Source organism: Echiichthys vipera (assembly GCF_963691815.1).
Source record: "Echiichthys vipera genome assembly, chromosome: 1".
In the NCBI taxonomy this organism is placed as follows: Eukaryota; Metazoa; Chordata; class Actinopteri; order Perciformes; family Trachinidae; genus Echiichthys; species Echiichthys vipera.
The window spans coordinates 30894236-30915155 of NC_139826.1; the positions used below are offsets into that span (position 1 = coordinate 30894236).

Sequence of the window (20920 nt, forward strand, 5' to 3'; positions counted from 1 at the left end):
TTTAAAGTGCAACGATCAAACCTTTTCTCTCCTAAATCCAATACTTTTCCCAAACTTGAGATATGCATGCCAATCTGTAACTGGAGTCATTTTAACGTAAAGGATGCTGTGGTACTAAACTATGAATCAAAGTCCCACAATGATTAAATAAATGTAGGTGATAGCTGAAACCTTGAATTACATAATGATATTGACAAAGAAACTGTAGATATATAAGGTGGATCGATCCTGTCAATGCCAAAACGTGATTCCTTTAATAAGGTCAGGATTTGTGCTGATACCGATCCGGTGAACAGCTAAATCCCTAAACCTAATTACAGCAAGCCAATTGCCACACAGTGAGAGACTTTGAGCCCTCAGGGTCTGGGTGGGGGTCCTAGGGCAAGTTCATGCTCTGCCTGGTTGGTAATCCAGTTTTGCAAGTATTTTAAAGTCCCATATCATGCTCATTTTCAGGTTTATACTTGTATTTTGGGATTATTCTGGAACATGTATATGCATTAATGTTCCCATACTGTCTGTCTGACTATATCCTGAATTCACCTTCTGTCTGAAGCGCTCCGTTTTAGCGCCCGTCTCTTTTACGCCGCTCTCTTTACGCCGCTCTCTTTACGCCCCTCTCCAGAAAAAGCAGAGTCTGCTCTGATTGGTAAGCGTTTTAGGGTCTTCCGCATCGGCGTTTCTGTGCCGTATTGAAATGAAGGTACAGAAATCCTGACGGCTCGTTTAAAGGCAAAGTTTCTGAATATGGGATGTGTACATTTTTTCTGTGGATGGAGAAATACTTTCACAGTATTTATATAGCTCTACAGCCTGCTTTATAATATAAAATGATACATGGAAATCTGACTTTTTTAACAATATGGGACCTTAAAAAACTTGTTTGTGCGTGATTTAATAAAATAACCTCAAAAGCAAACCTCTCGCTGTGAGGTGACACTTTCAAACAGTCTGATGCCATGTGATCTTACACTGCCTTTGTTCAGGCCAGTCTGACCGCATCAGACCTGCTGGGTGTCTACAGTCATCTCCAGCAGCATTCAGGACAGTCTGCAGTCTCCTGCTACTCTCATTCAATACACCTAATGTATTTACATAGCGGAGTTGCCTCTGACCCTATATCCTGCTCCCAGTGTATCCGGCCCTATAGATCTCCTCCTCCTCCTCCTTCTCCTCCTCCTCATTCTCCTCCTCCTCCTTCTCCTCCTCCTCCTTCTCCTCCTTCTCCTCCTTCTCCTCCTCCTCACCAGCTTTTCTGTCTCACACACACACACACACTAAACCATACACACTGGGAGAGTGGCTTTCCACTAAAGTGAAAAACAGGAAATTGGATGACATTGTTCGGTGCGCCGACGTCAGCAGTGAGAGATAGAAAGAGTAAACAGCTTCCTCCACCCCAGAGCTGGGACCAGGATGCAGGGAATCTTGGGATGCCTGCCTCTGTTCGTGCTTCTTAGGAAAAACGTGCATGGCTGTTCACTAACAATATCCAGATCCTTCACTCTGAAACAGGCTAACATGTTCTCTCTCCACCTCCCCGCTCTCTGGTACCACCTCTTCTTCACTTCATCCCTCCTCAAAACTTCTCCACATGTGTTTAAGTAGAGTATTATATGCAGTTGATGACACTACAGCAGCAGCTTCCTCAGAAGACGTCAAAGTGTTGGCGTGTGTTTGTGTATATGTGTTCCTGTCTAAAGTTGTGAATCAAATGGAGATGAATCAATGTTCTTCATTAGGTCTGATTAGAGGGGAGCAGCCCCCGCAACAGGTGAGGATGCACACTATGTACCAGACAGACAGACAGACAGACAGACGGACTCTCACACACACTGAGCTAAGTGATGGGCTAAATGGCACTGAGTGACACATCAGCCTCACCACACGTTGATCCACTCAGATGGTCGTGCTAGCTACCCATGCTGTGTGTGTTACATCAAAGAGAATAATTCACTTTCATGTGTGGCCGCTCACATATGCTGCCTATAGATCTGCGCTGAAGCCATCGATAACAATGGGGTTTCAAACCTGCGACCAATCAATGACCAGCCTCACTAAATTCAGTTAAATCCATTTCAACTCGAAATTATGACCAAATGTTTTGGATTACTTTTTTTTATTTAGTTTATACACAGTTGACTTTGAATGCACTTCTTATTATAATTCCCTTTGGACAAAAGTGTCTGCCAAATAAATTTAAAATAAATGTATATTATATTACATGACTTCTACACCACTTGATTCACAACAAATCAGGCATTCATTTCTATGTCCACATTAGAAAAAACGGTTTAAAATGCCTCCAAAATATCACATTGAAACTATGATTTGGTGTCAAAAACTTTTTGAAAAACCCCTTTCAACAGTATACCTAAGAAAGTCACACATCTTCTGAATACCTTTGTTTGTGTCTAGTTTGCGGTAATGAGGTCAAGTTTAAAAAAGTGGTCTCACTACAATGAAATGGCTACCAGGGGGACTAACGCCATCACGCATGAACACAACTGGCCTCATTGAATCCACAAGAGTCTCAGCTTTCCAGGTAGACCCAATTCATGCAAATTCCAGCCATGATGCCAAAGTGGGTGTGTCTGTAAAGGGGAGACTCGTGGGTACTCATAGAACCCATTTTCATTCAGACATCTTGAAGTCAGAGATAAAAGAGACCCCTTTAAAAATGGACATGTCAGTTTTTCCCTCGCCAAAATGTCGCCTACCTTCGGAGCGTTATTTAGCCCCATTGCTGACAAAGCTAGCATGTTATGGTTTGGTACAAATGCATACAAACAAATTCACTTTAGCTTTAAAATGGAACCTGCTACACTGTCCTATAGACAATAACCTTGATTGAGATTGATTGTGAGTCTCTTACTGGAGTGGCCAATCATCGCTGCAACGCCTTTCCCCCAATGCATGCTGGGAAAGCCTAACTCTATCAAGCACAACTATCGCTGTGTCCGATATTATTCACTGCCTACCTCTCACTATACTCTACAAGGGGTTTTATGCGGAGGACTAAATGTAGCAAAATTAATTCACACTTTTCAAGTCATTTCCTTTCATCCAGCATGGTGGTAGTTACAGTAGCTCTCGGTTAGTGTACTTTACATGTGCAAGTGCATTGTGGTTTATTTTAGGTTCACTACATAGAGTACAATAGTTCTCATCAGACCTTTGGACGACACTCCATTCATATAGTAAATGGTGAGGAATTACGGACACAGCATGCTAGACCGTAATTCCTCACCATTGTGCCTCTGCAATACAATCACTAGAAGAAAACTTCTTTTTGATTTTTAGCCTGGACTAATAAGATGCAGTATTATTTCATAATCTTCAGAGCCTCTTTGGTTCTGGGCCCAGTGTGAAGCAAATGATGATAAAGTAGCAAAGTGATGAGTATGTGCTAGAATTCAGAGCTGAAAGTGTTGGTATTATTATTTTTGTGATCTCTCAGCTGGGATTTTATATTACTACTTACTGCTTCTCAAAGAAATCTAAATCATTTCTCATTTAGAGCCGGCGACGGAATTGATTTAATCCCCCTCTATGAATGGATACATACAACCATAACTGCAGTACACAGCTGCTGGAGGAATCACACACATTGTCAGTGATTAAGCCAGACTGCAGAAGTCAAGACACTAATACACCATCCCATGTTAGCAGCACTTCTTTCCTTCAATGGTCTTCCCTTTATTTTCTTCTTCACTGCTTTCCATGCCACTCAGAACCATTGATCTACATGCAACTACAAAACCAGTCTGTCCCTGTGGCATGAAGTCTCTTATGTAGACCAGCTTTTACCTTTTTCTCATCATATTCTCCTGTTTCCTGATGCATCTGTGTCTTTCTGCAATGACTTAACAGCAGTTGAAATGCACAGATGACATTTCAAAAGGCTAAATAAAACATGTAATGTGAATTCCCGATCATTCAATATACCTGGTCTCATTATTGTGCACTGCTTTAATGTTGTAGAAGAAGAGTGGTAAAATAACACACCCTCCCCCCACTCAAATAAAAATTCATCTGACATGTTAATGTAATTGCAGTTCATCCGTTTAGAAAAATAACTGCAACCGTGTGTATTCTGGCTCTGTCCACATGTCTTATCCATGGTGACCAAGCCTGCAGTCAGCCAGGCAGAAGACTTTAGTTGAGTCACTCTCATGGCTGAGGGAAACTAGGCCACTGTGGATCGGTTTGTCCCAGAACATCCTTGCTTTCTCTGTATTTCTATCCCTGCCTCTCTCTCTCTCTCTCTCTCTCTCTCTCTCTCTCTCTCTTTCTCTCTCTCTTTCTCTCTCTCTGGTGAAACGCACTACAGAGGAAAGACCAACCTCCTGCAGCAGAAACTACAATATCCTGTAAAGAACATATTTTTTAATGCGAGGAACCAGATTCAACCATGTTTTTATTTATTTAACTAATATCTCACAGCGTTTTTTTTTCTGAATTTCCGCATTTGCAGAATGAATGCGATGAGATGAACGATGTGCCTATTTTCACTTTCTATGACAATTGTTTGACTGTGTGCACATGACAGAAAAACTGGCTACAGTAAATTAGTGTACATTTTATGGGATTTTTAAGTGTGATAACGATTTAAGGGAGGAAAACTTAACCGATTACCGACTGAGCTGGAAGGAAGTTAGACCTTTTCAATGTGGATTGTGATCGGATATGAATCTGCAGAAGACGACTTTCCGAAACAAATAACTTTATTTAACATTATTATACGTTATATATACAATGTGTTATTGTGTGAACCAATCCTAAATGAACACTGAGAAAATAAAGAATAAATAGCTAAGTAAAAACCCTGTTCAGGATGTAAAAATAGTAAAAATAGTAATAAGTGCCGTTATGACACAAATTCTAAATCACCTGTAGCATCGTTTTGTGCGTTATATGTTCTGTGAAAAAGGGTTTGCACATCAGCACACATTGGAAAACATATATGTTGATAGCAGTAGATAGCCATATGTCCGATATCGGCTGACCGGTATCTCGGTCAGGTACATTGTAAATTAACTCGTCTTCATTTTATCTTTTTGTTTTACTCTCCTTTAATGTTTGTGATCTTTCCTATTGGCTCCACCACAGTAATTGTTTTAGTGGTGTGCTTACTTCTGATTAGAGTGCTACCTGATGAATACTTACAATATTGATTATTCTGTCTATTTTTTAAGATTAACTGATTAATAAATTAGTCTATTAAATATCAGAAAATAGTTAAAAATTACTATAATGATAATTTATTCATAGTTTCCAATGTATAAACTTAAAGCGGCAAAAAGCTCATATTGTGAGAGGCGGGGAAGGTGGATGTTTATTTTCCACACAAATATGACTTAAACAATTTATTGTCAAAGAACTGATCAATTAATCGCCCCAGAAAGCGTGAAAGAGGCCGTTGCTCACCACGTAAAGCCCCTGAATGATTTAACATTTCAACTGGTGTGAGCCCATCGCAATGGGAATGTACTTTTATTTTTCCCCAAATATTGTAAAATCACATTAAACTATAGGCCCTTGTGTATATCTATTAATGTATATACATAAATGCATAAAAGAAAAGTCTGTCAGATCACATAAGCCACTGCTGATGAGGACAACAGGGTAAATTAACTCAAAAAGAAAATCTCTCACAGGGAAAAACATTAAATTAATCTTGGGAAAGATCACAAAATATGACAACTTTTCAGGGCTGCAAGGTTCATACTGGGCATCGTGACAAGGAGCAGCTGAGTGATAAAAATCAGAGAAAGAAAAATGTGCAACAAAAAATAATAATAATATCAACAAACCTAGCCACAAAGTCCCAAATGGTAGTGACGCTGACATACATAACCCCACTGAAGTCCCAGTATGTGGGCCTCCGGGTACATGAGTCCACTGCCATGTAGATATTGGCGAGCAAAATAACACTATATGTATATGTTTAGTTATTGGTTTTTTATATTCCTACAGCTATCTCAAGTCTACAAAAATATATCCACTAAGTGTAAACAGACCACCAGTGTTTAGCTTTTCGCCTGACTGCGACTTCATATCATATCCCAAGCCTGACACCCCGTCACAACATGCAAACCTAAACATCCATCTGTCGTGACGTCACATCTCAAATGCACCTACCGCCAGCTTCACATCTATGTTCCACTTTTCCTTTGAGTTTCCCAAGAGAATCATTACGGCGGTCCTATTAGTTCCTGGATTATTTACATCCTTCTAAATGAATATTGCAAAGAGTCAAGTGACAGTGAATGTTATTCCTGGTGTGTTTTGTTAGCAGCTGCTGACTTAAGGACGTCAAATGACTGTAAGTAACGGTAAGTTAAGGATTTAAGTAATATTAGCTTGCAATACTATGTGCAGGCTATTCACTTATCGTAGCTAGAACACAGCCACGTACTTTAAAAAAATAAAACACAATAAAGAGAGAAACACACCACGTTGAAGAACTCTTTTAAGCTACCGATGCCCCTCTCGTCCACACGCTGTCCCAAATACAACAAGCTCTAATCAGTCACGCATAAAAGTGCACACACATGCACGCATACACATTGTTTTGCGTGCAGCGCTTCCAGAGTACGCCCTGACCTTTATTCTGTCTGCAGTGACATCTCTCCTACCTCACCAGATAGTGCGGAAATTCAAGCACGCGGACACACACACACACACACACACACACACACACACACACACACACACACACACACACACACACACACACACACACACACACACACACACACACACACACACACACACACACACACACACACACACACACACACACACACACACACACACACACACACACACACACACACACACACACACACACACACACACACACACACACACACACACACACACACACACACACACACACACACACACACACACACACACGGAAGACACCGAGTAACTCACAGGAGACGGAACTTGTCCTGGAATTCAGTCCCAAACGCCCTTGAATGACGTCCGTGGTTTAAAAATACAGAGTTTGCAGAAAATGGATAGGTTACTTCATCCTTGGTGACCTGTCCTTGTTTCTCACTGGTGCTCCACACCTTGCGAGCATCTCATCAGATATGACACAAAAACCCATGAGATGTCTTTTGAGAATTGGATGTTGAAGCCTGTACATTCATACTGTACACGAGCACAGCAGCATGCAACGTTTTATTCTGCTCCTACAGAAACAAGAACCTTTATACTGTATTTTTCACTTAAACAAATCGTGTATTTGGATTGTATGTATATGCGTGTGACATCAGAGTGCGTGCGACATTCCCTCAGCTCTTGACGCTGCTTGGACCTGCGCGCATACTCTGTGTCCATAGTGGCGCGAGTGTGTATGTGATACGTGCGTCACTGTGCCAGGGAGAGTAACTGAGGCCTGGCAGTGGAGCTGCTCCTGCCGACAGGCCAAGTGACGAGGGTAAGAGACTGCTCTCAGAGCCTTCGCACACAGCCTACAGGGATATGTGAAGACGAGCAGGAGCAGGGGAGAGACGCACTCATTAAACATGGAGAGAAATACGTACTGGTTGTCACTACATCGCAGCATAAACCATCTGCCAGACTACCACGATGAAAACTGAAGCTTGGATTTCTGAGGTTTCAAATCAAAAAAAACAAATGAGTTTTTAACGTGGCGTCCTGGACTGTGATGCATCTCTTGGGGCAGAATTTATCTCAATTTGTCCTAATTTTCCCAATTTCTGTCTTCATCTTCTAAAATGACTTGTATGACCACTTTTATGATCTGATTTTGAGGATCGAACATCAACATGAGCCAAACTCTTTGTGTGAGAGTCTGTATGGTGATGAAAGGCAGCCTTTTTAACATGCGTGGCTAAAGGGGGAATGCAGCCATTTATCACTGTACTGTAAGTGACAGATACGTAACAATAATGGTCAGAATCAAAGCATCCAAGATAAGCTACTTCTGGTCCCTGGTATGTATGTATGTATGTATCAATACTTTATTTATTAGGGACAGTGCACATCAATGAACAACGATAACAACATATCACTGTAAAAGTGCCGGATTATAGCGAAGATGCTAATTTGCATCCGTAGTCCCTGCTAAAAAAATAGAAAAAATACAAATACTACTAAATAAATAAATAAAATACAAATAGAAGAGACAAGACACACCGCACAATACATTACATACTCAGGAGGACACCAGACCCACACAGAATAAATCAATGAAATAAAACGTTGTGTGCAATATGTATGTATGTATGTAAGTATGTATATATATATTTAAGTATGTATGTATGTATGTATGTATATATGTAAGTATGTATGTATGTATATATGTATGTATGGGCCGTATGTATGTATGTATGTATGTATGTATGTATGCCCCCCCCCCCCAGAAAAACATGACATCCTACATTTCCCACGATGCAACAGCGTCTTTCATTACATCTCCATGCTTCGTGAATGCAACTACTTTTAACTCGCACACCTACAATTTGTAACGCAAACTTTCTGTTATTTAGATCTCGACTGGTTTTACGAACTGCACGTCTGCAGTAACAGGCACCTGTGATCACCTTACAGTGCTTTTTCACCATTAAGTTAATTACTTTCCTTTTCACAGTTGGCTTTGTATATATTGTTAATAGTAGCCTACTTATTGTTCATTTGGATATCATGTTTTTATTGACTTTGATAATCACCTTAGTGTCTTAGATAACCGATAGTGGCGTTAACTAGTCATAAAACATTAGCCTGATTTTCACAGCCAACATTAGGTCTGGGTCTATTTTACACTTGGTGTTTGGAAGAGCAGTTAAAGTTCACAGAGGAGAAGTTAGCTGATGAAGAGCATATGGATCTGAGCATTTCATCATTTTAGTAGCCAGCTACTGTAGGCTAGCTGACTGGCTAACCTCACCATTTAAAAAGACATTGATGTGTTTCATAAAATGATTTTAAAAAATCATCGATGTGGGCATTGTGTTCAGATGAACAGTGTTTGGCCTGTCCCTGTGGCGGAAGGCCTCGCAGGGCGGATAGATTTTGGCAGACTGTGATGTTTTGGTGGATTTGGTGGCAGACCAAACACCGTTCATCTGACCGTTATGCCGTGAGAATAACCCAGACACTGTACGGTGATCTCTTGTAGGCAAAGGTTATGTCACTGTAGAACTGACAGGAAGTAAACAGAAATACACAGTACATTGTGCAAGTAGAGATTAATTAATATCTAATTAAAGTCAAAGTCTCAAGCCCAAGCCGAAAACAATCGATGGAGTGCAGCTTTACAGGGAGACATGATGTCCTCTGTATCTACAACCAGCGTGTGTAAATTAATTAAAAGAGAGAAGACAGACCCGCGAGAAGCTGAGCACTTTCTCTCCAATGTTCACCTTCAAGGTATTTCTGTCCTTATCCAGATTACCCTGAAATCCCTGTAAGACCTGGACAATCCTAAGCCACCCAGGGCTCCGTGGCAGCCCCTCACTAAAACCTCTTCCTCTGCCCCCAGCAGCCTCTAGTACCACCAGTTGCTGTAGGCAAACATACGGGGACTGTTTCACTTTCCCTTTTATTCACTCCCAAATAATACGCCAATTTTACTGTAACTAAACGCACCAAATAATTCTTATGATCATGTCTTTATATTTTTCTTTCCCTGTGTTCCTCTTGCTTTTTTAACTAGAAATCCTAAAACTCTTTCAACCGAGCATCATTTGCACAGTGAACCGTGGGCAGCTGTTGATCAGGCTGCGTGGAATCCGCATTGTCCCTCCTCTCTTGGCTCATTCCAGGTAAGGTCAAGAGGCCAATAAAGCAAAATGACAGGCTAAAAGAGCTTTGGAAGTCTAAGTGGGACACTGCCTGGTCCAGTGACACTAATGTAATCTTACTGGGAACCTTCCCTTGCAGTCAGCCCCTCCTCTGTCTCTGTCCAGCCAAATACATGACAAAAAGACAAGACAAATGATGAGCTAAACAAGACGACCGTCAAGCCTGAATAAGAGGTCTTTAGCCTACAGTGACTTTGTTGCTAGAGCCATACCCAACTTTACAATCTTAATTACCTCGCCAGCCCTATGGCCTAAAGAGAGGATTAGAATTGGCAATACGCCTGCGGTCGCCGCACCAACCCCCACTGCTACCCTGCGTTGCTCCACCTCCTCTCCGCAACACTTAGATGTTTTTGAAAATATCAGAAGTGCTTCCCCAGAGCTCTTTAGATGGCTGCGAGACCATTAGATAATCACCGGACACCCCCTCCTCTTCACCTGCTAAAACAGGAGCACTGATGTCACTGTTGCATGTGGGATCAGTGAGTGACACGAGCTGCAGTGCCGGGCTTGGCACACGCTTGATTTAAACACACAGACACAAACACTGAATGAGGAATGGGGATTTGATGACTGCATGCCAACACACACACACATGCATGGAAGTTTGTAAGCACACATACACACAAAGCCCAGATTTATTTATTTTTTTGCACAATATCCTGCTGCATTATTAAAATAAAAGGATTATATGGGTTTGAAAATAAATTCTTACAGTAGTGAACACAAAAACAATAACCTAGTAGTAGAAACAAAGGTCAAACCAGGCTGAGGGCAACTTCCTGTCCAAATAAACCTAATATTACCATTAAATTATATTATAAATTATGTTTTTATTTGCTTCTGAACCCAATCTACCCCATCTGTCACTAGCAGTTCACTATGCAAGCAACTAAAAATATTGTAAATATTTTTAATCCGTACTGAAACTGTTGAAACTCAAATGACACTGAACTTAAATCTTCTAATAGATAATTTCAAATTATCTGAATTTGTGAACCCCATGGTTTGTGACAGAGGTGTTCAAATCCAGCTTTATTTGAATGTCAACATGAAGTATTCAGTACTGACACAATTTTTACATACAGCTATTTGGTGCCTTGTAAGATTAAAATCCTTACAGACACTTTCTGCTTCCATACACACCCTGACATTAAAATGTCCCTTGAGAGGCTGTTGACAAAGTAGGACATATTTTAAAATGTGCAGCTTTATTGCTATAAAGTATAATCACATAGATTCAATACTGATGTAAACTGAGCATTAAAAAAAATGGAGAAGTACAACAATTGTAATTCCTTCTTTAACTTATTTGATGTCTCAGTTGATGTGAGGAGACATGTTTTCAAGGGATTACTTTCTGGCAAAGGCTTCCCCATTTTTCTGTGATTGACAGTAAGTAGGGAGTGATGTGATGTAGCACTGATATGAAAACACTCAATATGATGATGTGATACGATAAAAACAAAAACTATTTATGTATTATTTGGCGCGGACAGATTACGTGGAAGCTGATTTTGTGCAGAAATGATTGGTGCTGTTAAAGGTCAGAAAAGGGAACCTGCTATTTTTAACTATGCTGCAGGAGTAATGTGAATGAGACAAAACAGCAAAACAGACCAATAAACACATTATTTGTATTATGTTTAATATAGTAGAAGATTTCATATTGCTGCTATACAAACAGCACCTCTGGTTACACTGCACACAGCTCTGAAGACCTGTGAGGAATGTAATCAGACAGGAGCAACAGGTACAATACATGACGCAGGTACCTTTGACAGACATGCAGGAATGTTTAAACTATTGATTCACTACTGCTGTTACAAACTCAAGTGAATTGTCTTTCATTGTTTCTTGTGTGCATTTCAATTATGTGTAATGGGGCATGTACTCTAAGTAGTTTCGACTGAAACGTTTCCTGCTCCCAGATGACTTCAAACATGCCATCGAGATTATTAATCTGCTACTTCACACATCACACTTCATCAAGTCAAAGCCAAATTATATAGACGTATCTGCCTGATTTATGGTAATAAAAAAGGTACGTCAAAGATGTGTCTTCTCAGATATATTTAATATGTAATAGTTGATATAAAATAAACTCGGTAGAAGTTGCAAAATGTTCCTTTTATTTTTGTTAACTGACCAGATCAGGCGTGGATTAATACACAGGCGGACCTTGGATGCAGCCTAGGGCCCCGGATTGTCCAAACTATTTTTAATTATTTGAATTTACTTCAGAGGAAAAAAAAAAACGCCTGGACCCCTATTGGCCCATTAGAAACATAAATAAAAAATAAACAGCTGAATGGGTAGATGTGGCCCACATCAACTTTCCCAACAGCCTAGTGTCCAGGTTCCTTAGGTCAATTTGGTTTTCAAACAACACGTCACTCCTACTGGACAGTATAGTGGCAAAACATGATACTGAAGCGCAAAACTGCAAAGCACAAAGGCTGAAAGAACCCTGACTTGACAACAAACAGCTTCAGAGGTTGTACCTGTTGGTTTAGAAAACGAAATGCTCTCACTGACGTGCAGGTGCGTTGTGAACGCCTTTTTAGCTTTGCTGTTAATAGTAAAGGCTGTTTCAATTAGTGTATATGCCGGTGCACTCCAAATATGTGTGTGTGTGTGTGTGTGTGTGTTTGTCATGTAACTTTCCTAAGATACTAGCATTCCAGTAAAGCATGCGAAGTAAAAGGGGGCTCCACACGAAAAGAAGACTAGGGGCCCATGACGATCTTAATTTGCCCCTCTACCAGAAATATTATTATATTGGACATAATAATAATAACAATAATTAATTTTATGTATTGGTGCCTTTCATATCACTCAAGGTCACGAAAACAGTCATTAAAAACAAGAAAAAAATAAAAAAATCTATATTTCATGTTGACCTGTGGATCTTGGTCGAGAAAAGGAAGTTTTGATTTATCAAAGGCTCAAATGTTGCAGGCGAATACGTACATGCATACATTTATTTCTACAGAGAATTTATGATCATGACTGAGCAAAGCAATGCACACGGGCTCACTTCCTGTCTGCATCACAATTGATGTGTATGTCAGCCAAATGGTTCAGAGTATTACAGTTCTGGTACAATTAAGTATCTACACAATATTTTCTTTAGCATTAAAAAGGTGAAGCCTGATCTTCGCAGGAGCAAAAAGTCAAAAAGTGACCAAGGGCGAGCTGACCACGTTATATTGTTAGCTTTGGATTAGATTGTTGTACTGACTCCAAAGTGTGTCCTTGCAATCACACTACAAGAACAATGCACACCATCTGTGCTCTGACCCATAAAACTGTAAAGGATGCATCAACTGAAGGTACAGTATATCTTCAGAGCAAAAGGCAGGATACACTCCAGAGACGTCATTGCTGCGTCCATTAAAACAAGGACGGAGACAAGCACTGCTGGCTTAATGTGGTGTTGCGCAGGTGAATGAGTATCTTGCGTGTTTACTACAGCCAATAAGCTGCAGGCCTGTTCACTTAAATCCAGTGAGGCTCAGCCCTTCTTTAGTGAAGAAAGGCAGTGAAATGAATTCAAAGCCTCAGGAGCATTTTGATTCCAAAACAGTTTCAGATCAGCTGCCAAATTTCTCAGAGAAATACCCATCAGATTTATAATTTAATACTAAATCTATCAATTTTTGGCGCTTTGTAAATCTTGCCACAGGACAAATCTTTCAACATACTGTACTGTACACAGCCTTTCTCCAGTTTATTCTGGCTGCAAGGACAGTGGTGTGACGGAGCGTGAAAATGGCCAAAGTACTCCAGTAACCAGATGCTGCTAACATGACTGTTAGCATTTAGTTGCAGCGGTGTGTGTTGTGCACGGTTGCGGCAATCCACAATCGCCACATAAGGCTCTCCTCCAGTGGAGATTAAAAACTCTCTTATGGACACTGACACTGTGACACTATGCAAGAGAGATGACTCTCAGTTGAACTCCTTCGGAGGAACAATGACGGTGTGTTCCGTACATGGTGTGCTTTTCATAACCGCTCTTAAGTGTGGGATTAAGACCTCGAGATATCTTAGTATAGAGGGTACGCACATGACATCACTGTGGTATCTGAAGGATGCATTCACATGAACAAAAATCAAGTTGAAAAAGTGGTAAAAACTTTAAATATATGCGTAGTTACCAACTGAACAAACAGGCGGTTTCACAGACTGCAAGAGGCTAAAGAGAAGAGAAGCTAATGGCTCCCCGGAGTTCAACCAGACATTTGAAAACATCCAAAAACTTGAAAATATAGAAACATTTTGAGCAAAAACACACGTTACATTGTTATGGCCTTTTGTGACTCCATCTTTACGGAATACGACAACATTAAAAAAAAAAGTTCTGCTCTTCCCATGTCACAAACAAAGCGGGGAACATGGGTATGCTACCGCTACAGCTGGTTAGCTGAGCCTAGCATACAAAAAGAATACAAGGGCAAATCAACTAGCCCGACTGTGTCCATAGGTAAAAAAACAAAACAGCATACAAGCACATCTAAGCCTCAATAGTTAACATTATTTGTATTGTTTGTTTTTTTAAACACAAGTGTAAAAACAACAAGCACTCGGCACATTAAGCCTCCATAGAACCCACAGCTTGGTGTTTTTATTCTTTGTTTTTTGGGTAGATTAAATAAACAATAAATTGATAAGTAAGCTTTAGAGGTGCTGATAGGTGTCACTAAAATGTCAAACTTTTAAATTGAATTGCCTTTTTGACTACTAGTCTACTTACAGACAGCGTCAAAATAAACACATTTAGTATGTAGAGTTGTTCCGGCGGGTAGGCAAGTCTATGCACTGACCCGATACCATGAGACTTTAATTTGGCCCCAAACAAATCAACTTTAAGGAAGTTTATTTAAGTTACTTATTTATGCCATGACTGACTGTCAAACAGGATAATGAAAGGAAGTTGTATGACATGCTATAAAACAATGAAAGCAATCATATAAGGTTAGTAGTTAACAGCTGTTAAAAAATAATAATATGTCCAGTATCAGTTTCTTTTTACAGGAACCGGTCATCTGCATCAGCCGATACCCAAGTTCAGGTATGATACCGGAACATCTCTAACAGTATGCTTGGAAATTCAGTTCATCATATTCTAACGTCCACTGAGTGTTTTGTACGTTGTGCGGTGTATTTCTGATCCAGATGGTCTTTGCTTTAAGACATTCATTGCCAGGATTGGAGCTCTCCCCATGTGCCGCAGCTATAGAAGAGTTTTTGTTGAGCGCTGTGTCACATGAAGAAGCTACAGCTAATGGAGGTCCTTTTCAGCAGAAACTAACAGATGTATAAAAACTATTTGATCTCCTGCACCAACTATTGAAATACACATTGGTAGCGTGACACTGCGAACCCCCGCAGATGCTCACAGCTTGGAAAGCCCAGAAATTGGGGGAGACACAGTCCAGGAGGAGCTTAAAAGGCCACCGGTGGACCTGGGCCCACTCACATCGACATTCCTGTGAGCTTCTGAAAGAGAACAGAGAGCGCTGCTACAAAGTAAACACTTGTAGTGCCTTGTTTTGGAAGAACACCATTTCCATAATCTCATGAAACCATCACATGCCGACCTTATGATACTAAATTCTTAACCTGGAGGGGGAGCAGCACAAGCTTTGAATGTGGCCTTATTTGTTAAGACCGTCTCAAAAACAATGGGAGGTTCTGTTTCATAAGTGCACGCACCCAACTGACACCTCATAAGAGAGATGAAGAGAGCTACTATAAGGTGACAAAGGGATTCATTATATTATCCTAATTTGATTTATGCAGAGGATCAACGTTCACGCTGTCAGCAGTGGGAGACTTTGGTGTCATTACATCAAGTGCTGGAGCTGCTTAATGCTCAAGAATAGATTCGTTCTAGGAAATAAAATGGGTAAATTACTGTACTAACGTCATATTTTACTCTGAACTCTTGGACCTATCTTGCTATATGCAAACATCTTGTAGGGCGATAAGCTTTTAGAGCTGCCAATACATCAATCATTGGACTGTGGGTGCTCCATGGGCCCCATCTCAAGTCCTTGTGCTCATGTCTCAGCGGAGATAAATGACATGGCAAAAAAAATCCCCCCTTGCTGCCCCTGCAGACACTCCAGACAGGAAGGGAACAAACGGGCCACACTGCAGCTGACGTTTTGTTTAAATAAGGCATATTAAACAGCTAACGTCATGTATAAAGGCTATATTCAAGTATTTTGTGATGTTTATTTTGGTGTTGGTGAATTAAAAAGTAGAACGATTACTGAAGAAAAGGAAAAATGTTTCAATCTCTAAAGAAAATGTGGACATTTTGGAAAATATGCTTATTCACTTTCTTGCCAAGAGTCCGATTATACGACAGATATGTCTGTTTGTTAAATGTGAATCAACAGCCAGCACCCAGTTAGCTTAGCTTAGCATACACACTGTAAACGGGGGAAACAGCTAGCATGGCTCTGTCCAAAGGGTAACAAAACCAGCTTACCAGCATCTCTAAAGCTCATTTAACAACGCAGCATATCTTGTTTGTTTAATCAGTAGAAAAACAACAATTTACCATTTCACCGGGACATTTATTACCTTGCATGGCAGCTGAATTCTCACAATATCGTATGATCACTGTGCAACAAACCGCCACCAAACCTTTGTCCCTATGGGAATCAAACCACTAATTATGGCAGTGTGTCAGGGGTTTGTGCCATGCTCTAAGCTATGAAAGACCATTGTACATGTACACGACATCCTTAATAGACATAGATAAGCACAGTCCATCACTTGATCCAATCAGCAGCTGTACAGACAAAGACAGCAGCAGCAGCGCCATTGAAGTCAGCTGAGCGTTAGCTTTCTATGAGTGCACAGAGAGACTGCTCCCATTGTGTATTAAATCATATGTGTGATTGTGATGATAGAAAAAAAAGCTGTCAGTTAGATGGAGATAAAAGTATTAGCTTTGGACATTTGGAGAGTAACATCTAAGAACAAAAGTTGTATTTATATAGTGGGAGAAACAGACAGAGGGGGAAGAGCTCAGAAAGTTTGATAGCCAAATGAAAGAAAGTGAAATAGAGAAAGAAAAAAAAGAGCCAATATCAGTCTCCCTCCTCTCAGCCAGCAGAAAAAAGCACAGTGGATTAATTCATCACCATGCTGAGCTTTTGCCCTCCTCTGGAATAAATTACCCAATGACTCTCAACTTAGACTAAACACACACACGCACACACTACTGACCAGAGAGCACACACAAAAACAGTGGGAGACAAAACTGACAAATGGAGAGAGGCTGCCCAGGTCAGCGGTGTACATCACATCTTTACTAGACACCAAAAAAAGTAAGATATATCACTTGAGGTGTTTGAGACCTTTTTTTTTTTTTCTCCAAGTTCTGCACTGCAAGTTAGCAACAGTTAAGTGTCTCTCGCCAACTGAGAGTTTAGTTAAGAAAAGCAGCCTTGCGTGCCTTGTCACTTCTGGGGATGGGAGGGTTTAATAGGGAAGGTCTGAGGTATGGCTGAGTGATTCCACCACTTATGTTAATGCATGCAGAGGCTGGAATCAGACAGCAAGTAAGATGGTATTACTCTCCAGATACTTATAAGCTTAGCACCTTTTATTGCCCTTTTTTCCATTTATAGTAAGAGGTAACGGTAAAAACGATTCTACGTTGGCTGTTCGGGGGGGAGAGCTACTTGATTTCCTTGAGAGGGGGCAATCAGACGGGAAAAGTCAAGGCCAGATAAATGGTGTTGTGTTTGGCTGAGGTCTTTCTCTGTCTGTTTGGCCACACACACACAGACACACACACACACACAAAATGCCCACTATCACAGGACCTTGTACTTGAGCCTTATCATCGCCAGAGCAGCCCAGATGGTAACGTACCCTTGACAAAGACTCACATCACACTCCCAAAATTCTATTGAATCTTTCTCACACTGCAGACGCCTGCGCACGTTCTCTCTCCGTCTCGCTCTCATTCAAAACAAATGTAAGCAAAGATACAGCACGGTTTTAACATTTGCTTGATTCAGTTTTGTCGATACGTCAAACTTGTGCACTTTACTGTAGCTACTGCCAGCTGTGTAAAAATGTGGATGATTATTATTGTCCTCTAGGGGATGAATGCAAACATGCACACTGGGGCTGGGCAACATGACCAAAATCTGCTATAAATCACAATATAGCATGTTCTCTGCCACACAGTAAAGCCTGTTTTGTATACTCCTGTGTGAATTAAATCAATGACAAATGAAAAGTACAGAGGGATTTCTCATTTAAATAGTAACTTTACTGCACAATTAACACAACGTGCAAAGAGCCGGACGTGCTAGTACGACATCACTATATAAATGATACAGAAAAATCACCCAGCCCTAACACCAATGATCTGAGATTATGTGGATTTAATACTCCACCAAGGCTGCGACTAATGATTATTTTCACTTTTGATTAATCGGCCAAGCTTTTCCTCAGCGTTTGGTCTAAAAATAGTCAAAATCACGATTTCCTCAAACCCGATGCAATGTGAAGTCTTCAAAATGTGTTTCAGTCCAGAACCAAAGTATCTTGAGTAGAAAGAAAAGCAAAATGTTCCACCTGAGACGCTCGAACCAGAAAACGTTTGGAATTATAAAAACGAATCAAAACAGCTTCTGTCAATCAACAAATCGATCAATCAACTAATCGTATCAGGTCTGGATCTGGTACAGCTTTGCTATTTCAAATAAAACAGTTACGTCTCACAAAGTCTCTACTCTCAAATCAAAATTAATACAGTCAATTGTTGTTATTTATCTCTTAAGGAGGGAAGAAATCAAAGAGCTACAACAAGCAGCGGCGGTGCTTATCGCAGCCTTGAACGCATCCCGGCACGCTGATGATTTCCGATGAAAGCAACTCTAACTTACTTTTCTATACATTATTTTTTTTTAAATAAACGCGCTGTGGGGGGAAACCACAGAGGATGTTAAAGAGGACACCTTAAAGAACTAGGGATTAACCATTTCCAGCTGAAGGAGATTTGTATACCATTAGTCTAACTCAATCAGGGGACTAATTCAATCAGAGGCACAGTGGGCGTCTTGACATGGGGGCATCTGTCACACTGACTTCTCACTGCATCCTGCAGTGACATTTGGCCACAAAATTCAGCTTGACAGAGGCCTTCAAATAGCCTGCGGTCTGTCAGAAACGCACACATACTCATGAAAATAACCAACGCACAGACTCACTCATGCACTGCTAAATTCACAAGATCACACTTTTTTTTCATAGATGTTTCGTGTTTGCAGACGCCTGCAGATGTACATGCAAACATTACAGCACGAGCTTCCTTTGATTTTATTAACAACGTGCCGCTGCTCGAGGCTTTTACATCATTAGTCTTCATTTAGAGATAAAATAACTCTTCTCAACTCAATGTTGCTTAATTACTCAGTTTTCTACAAAAAGGATGAGGCCCTTTGACAGCACACATGAACACTTAAGTCTCCTGCAAAAAAAGTGACATCCCTCTCACCTCCAAACACACACCTGCCTGTAAATCTGAATAATAGTGATAGGTTGTTGTTGTGTGACCTCTTACACAAGACATGAATGCCAAATAATCACAAAAATCATCTTCATCTTGATTAGAAACACCTATTTAGTCCCTGCACACAAGCAGGTGCAACACATTTCATTATCCTCTGTTAGTGTAATTATTTCAGGTCCAGTACACAAATGGCATTGTTATTTTTTTTGCGATGATGTAACACACAAACTTCATCTATTATGTCATTAAATCCCTTTCAATAACTGCTCCTATGCTTCCCATTCAGATATCCACTTCATACATAAATAAATAATGTCTTTATGTGAACTATTTGTTTCGTTTTACGCACGCAGAGTTTAGGCCTCGATGAGAAGAGACATCCCACGGAAAAGCACAACTGGTAGAAAGGTGAAGCGGAGGCCAACGCTGTGTCAACTGAACCATGTTGGACTACAGATGTCAGCGCCTAATGCTCAGATCTTGGTTCTATAAAGTGCATTACTCCGATCATACCGATCGTATTATACATCTGAAGCACTGAAAGCGTCTACAAATGCTTGTTGTATAAAAACTTCAACAAGAACAATACCTGAGGGGAGTGTGGGTGCCTGTGACCCCACGACCTTTAACTGAGTGTGTATAGTGGCCTAGTTCCTCTGAATAAAAAAACAAACAGTGATGTCAAGCATGAAAATGTATGGTTTTAAGTGAGCGTTGTACGGAATAGTCAATTGTATAGTGGCTTTATTGCTTCTCCCCTTTTTTAGTATCCTTGGATATCTACTGTACAGTGTTTCAATTAAAGTGCCAGTAGAATGATTTTGGACATGTGGTTGTTTCCTAAACACCATTATTATGTGCACCATATAGTTATTTTGTATTATGATCAAAGAGGCATTTTGCAGACCCCCCCAACACACACACCACACACACACACAAACACACACACATTTTGCTCCAGTGTATCTGTGAATGTAATGAATGTAGGCTCCCTCACCTTGCAGCTTGGGGGTTTTAGGGGTAGTCCCGAGGCAGGATTTCCTTGATGCTGAGTGGTGTTAGTCTGCTGGGGTGAGTGGGAATCCTCGGACTCTTTTCCACTGTGGTAGACCACCCTATCAGAGATATGAATACTTGAAGCACAGCCCATGCTTCAACCCACTTCAGCCTTTTTCTTTTTGCGCAAGTGCTTTACTTTTGAGGCTACAGGAGTGTCATTCGTCCTCTCTTTTTTGTTTTTGTCTTAAGGTCCACTCTTCCTCCTTAAATATATATATATATATATAAATACATATAAATGTATCATTTAGGCCACAGCAAAGCCGGCTCTCCAATTGCTCTAACACAAGGCATGAATAATATATCTCTGTATCCCCCACCCCCCCTCCCCCGACCAGGAAGCTGATTTCCTCCCTGTCTTTTTCACATGAAGTTAATTGGAGGTCTTCAATCAAAGCAGCTGTCTTATCCTCGAAAACTTGGATTCCGTTATTCTTCAGCTGGGCTGCTCAGATCCCCATGG

At 40.5% G+C, this 20920-nt stretch overlaps 1 protein-coding gene across 1 annotated transcript in view; it reads right to left on the reverse strand.

Moving 5' to 3' along the window:
- The window catches only part of pde8a (phosphodiesterase 8A), a 55599-nt gene extending 35028 nt beyond the window's left edge, over positions 1-20571 (reverse strand). Inside the window, exon 1 of the mRNA XM_083915337.1 lies at positions 20396-20571. Coding sequence (XP_083771463.1) covers positions 20396-20548 — 153 coding nt within the window. The 5' untranslated portion in view covers positions 20549-20571. The remainder of the gene's footprint in view (positions 1-20395) is intronic.
- Between the last annotated feature and the right edge of the window lie 349 nt (positions 20572-20920).